General features: G+C 33.3%; 1 protein-coding gene across 1 annotated transcript; it reads right to left on the bottom strand.

Annotated features, from left to right (window-relative positions):
• Nucleotides 1–945: 945 nt before the first annotated feature.
• LOC118734202 lies at nucleotides 946–1979 on the bottom strand. The gene is made up of 2 exons (XM_036463924.1): nucleotides 1423–1979; nucleotides 946–1336 (listed from the first exon to the last, which is right to left on the bottom strand). The coding sequence occupies exons 1-2, from the start codon at nucleotides 1704–1706 to the stop codon at nucleotides 1003–1005; spliced, it is 618 nt and encodes a 205-aa protein (XP_036319817.1). The 5' UTR covers nucleotides 1707–1979; the 3' UTR covers nucleotides 946–1002.
• Nucleotides 1980–3696: the final 1717 nt, after the last annotated feature.

The following is a 3696-nucleotide window of genomic DNA, read 5'->3' as shown; positions in this document are numbered from 1 at the left end:
AGGTCTCTTGAACTGCTTACTGTGTCTTCTACCACCTCTTTTACCACAATCGAATATTTGATCCAATCATCGGATAAGCTTCTAGCCTTTTCACCATAATTAATTTCAAATTCGAATAATATCTACATACATATATAAATACATGGATATATACATAAATATTAAAAAGATGCAGCGTAAGAAAAATGTATGTGTGAGATATGCACATATGTACATGCATACATATATGGCGTTGCAAAACTGTTTATACGTTCACCAAATATTGACAACTTTTCACTATTTATTTTTTGTACTTGATTTTAATTTTTTTATAAAAACTTATTTCAAACTTGTTAAATCAGAATTTAAAAACAGATATAAGCAGGGTACGAAAATAAACTGTACAAAACAATTCCCATTTGCTCATCGATCATCATATCATTTGTGGTTTTGTACAGTTTTGTAAATAGTCAGAAACAAATTGTAAGATTCACTGTCATTTTCCCCAACGAGAAACGTTTGCTTTTCGTTTGTGACAATTGTACCATAGGGTACGTTTTATATGTATGCAAACGTTTCAATTACGTGAAAAATAATTTTTTCTGTAAATTTTCATATCCAATTCAATTAAAAAACATTTTTATTTTTTTTATTCATTGCAGCCATTCGTTTTGTATTTGTTTATTGCATATATGTGCATACATAAATATATTTTCCCTGCACGATTCATTTCGTTTGTTGTTTCGTCTGTAACTACTAAACTACTGTAGTGTACTATCGCCAAAGTGAACTCAGCCGTTTTGTTTCGTATTGTACCGAACTGTTAAAGTAATAAACGAAACGAAATAGTAACGTACAATATAGTTTATTTTCGTACACTGGATATAAGTATGCAGTTGTATTGCCAATTCAATTTTTTTATAATAAAGGTTGAAACTTGTATCCATATAGTTGTCGGTAAATAATGAACTATATTTTTGTAAACAAATAATAAACTTAAAAAAAGTAAAGAGTGAAAACTTGTCAAAATTGGGTACACAATTTTACAATGCACTGAACTTCGTTTTTATCAGTTACCAGTTCGGTATCCACAAAAAAGAAAGGAAAACTATCATGAATATTTGCGCCGTTTGCACACATATGAGCTCTCTCCTTTACAGTTTTTTTAAGCCTTTCTTCCAATGCTGACCTCTGCTGGGGCAACACACAATTCTTAAAAAATTCAATGTCACCTTCGGTCAAGCAAGATTGTTGTAAGGACGGCAAGGAAACTTTCGCCACATCATTTTCTTCATGTTGAAATCTATTGAGCTTTTTCCTTTTAAAATTAAGATTTTTTAGACGGGAGACTAGATATCTGGTTAAATGAAGAACGAGTATAACATTAATATTTAATAAACAACAAAATTTTTAGACAATTTAAAAGTGGAGGTAACTTTTTACCCTGTATTAGTTGCCGCATCAAAGAAAATATTCTGTCCTGTGTCTGATTTGAGGTTAGGGAAAAGGCTTGTTATAGCCAAAGCCATCGCATTTTGCTCATTCTTGGTAGGGTAGTTCGAGCATTCAGCCCTCAGGAGAGTAACAGCCTCATTTACGAGAACTCGACGCAATCCGTCTGAAAGGCTTTTCTTTTCGGCATACTCTTTCAATAAATGGTGGCACTCGTTGTTTTCGAGATGCTGTTTCAAAAGCTTTGACAAAAACGTACGCGAATATATGTACATACATATGTCACTATAATCACATTGTATTTTATTTTTATTAATATTATATATTCACCTGACTGCTGATTTTTAGGCTTTCATCGCCAAATCTTTTTAAAGGGGGTTTTTTGCCTGATTGAGGATCTGAAACTTCCAGTAAGAAACATGCACAGGCGCTGCGCTGTATTGCAAAATAAAACTTGCCAAACGTTCTTCTAGAACTTTGCTGCCACGAGCACTGCGAAACGAGATTCTTTCACTTTCAATGGCGAAAGATTTTGCCACTGCAATAGACTACAGATGTAATTGCAAGTTTATTTAAGAATTATTATATAGCTTTTTACGCGTAATTTGCTTTTTGCAAATGAAACTAACTCGTATTTTTCAGCACATTTAATTTCAACAATAAGAATATCTTCATCGCGTTCCATTTTTCTACGAAATGAGACATACACATTTGTACATGTAAGCTTACCAGACATCTTTTTACTGCTTCTCAGGCTAACTTCATGAACATTCAACACACAGCAATCGAAAAAATAAGCATTTGGTCACCTTATCAGCTGTTTCAACAGTGCAGACATATATGTATGCATATCTAAATGAATATATTCGCCCATCGCTCAATTAAATAAGTTTATTTCTCTCTTTTCTAGGTTAATAGGTTTAAATTTTAAACTTTTCATGCTACAAGTGAAACTTTTTGGTTTTAATTTTAAACCACATCGGTTTCTCTGCCTCGTGGACTAAAATTTAAACCAGAATTTATTAAAAATTACTTAAAACTATTAACTAGTTTAAAAAGTAGACTAAGAAAGTTTAAAAAATGCAGCAAACCCAACTAGGTTTAAAAAATAAACCCAAATTTTTAACCGTGTATGTATGCAGTTTTGTAGTCCATTAAAAGTTTAAGTAGCTAGGACTTACCCTTGATTTTAGTAATTTTTTTATAACGGTGTTACGAATTTTTTCCATACAAAGTATGTTCTAACATTTTTTTATATGGAAAAAAATGCGGAACCGCCAACAAAAAATTTCAAAAAATAAACGGTGAGTGCCAACTACCTTAAATTTGCACTTAACTAAACTAACATTTTAAATAAAAAAAATGCAGAATTTTTATAATTTTTGCATAAAATATGAAATTTGGATTTAAATGGTGTTTCTAAGCAATCAGCTATACTTTCATTCAAAAAAATTAATAAGCTAAAATGTCACATATTCACATAAAATATAAATCATTGAAATCCGCCCAGTACTTTAAGACTTTTCGGATTAGAGAAAATTCTTTCAATTTTATATACTTAACACAGTCCGACATGAAAATTTTCTCCGAGATAAGGCTAGCAGTTTCTCATAGATTTTGGGTCGCCATATTTGTAAACAAATTTGTATAGAAACATATATATTTGAATTTTAATAAAATATGGCAAATAGCCAAATCGGCTAAAAACGGCTAACTTTTTTTTTGCAAAACGGCTAACAAATCGGCTGCCGGCTAAATCGAATTTTATCCGGCTGTTTGCTATCGCAACCGGCTAAATCTAGCCGGAAAACGGTTAAATTGGCAACACTGATCAGTATGAGCTGTTATAAGTATCGGTCACTTTGGTGGCTGTATTTGCAAGCACTGCACGCTATGCGCTGGTGTTCGTTCATGCCCCGTTTTTAATGTGAGTAGGCTTAAAGTCACAAAAACAGCATCGCTTGCCAATCTCTGGCATACATGCACAGTTTCGGTTGAAAACCGAAATAATGCATATGGCAAAAACCGAAATAAAGCATACATGCACAGTTTCGGTTGAAACCGAAATAATGTCTAATGGCCGCGCTTAGGGATTATAACCCATACTAAGTAGAATTATCCTTTGTGTTGCCGGAAAAGGCGGTCGGAAGTATATTTGCGCAGAACTTCTTCGGCCGCGCTTAGGGATTATAACCCTTACTAAGTAGAATTTTCCTTTCTGTGTTGCTGGAAAAGAAGGGGGGGGGGGGGGGGGGGGGGGGGGGG

The sequence above is a fragment of the Rhagoletis pomonella genome, unplaced genomic scaffold, assembly GCF_013731165.1.
Source record: "Rhagoletis pomonella isolate Grant_MI unplaced genomic scaffold, Rhpom_1.0 Rhpom_scaffold_00002, whole genome shotgun sequence".
Taxonomy (NCBI): Eukaryota; Metazoa; Arthropoda; class Insecta; order Diptera; family Tephritidae; genus Rhagoletis; species Rhagoletis pomonella.
The sequence above is the reverse complement of the archived record's forward strand: the minus strand, read 5'-3'. Positions and strand labels throughout refer to the sequence as shown.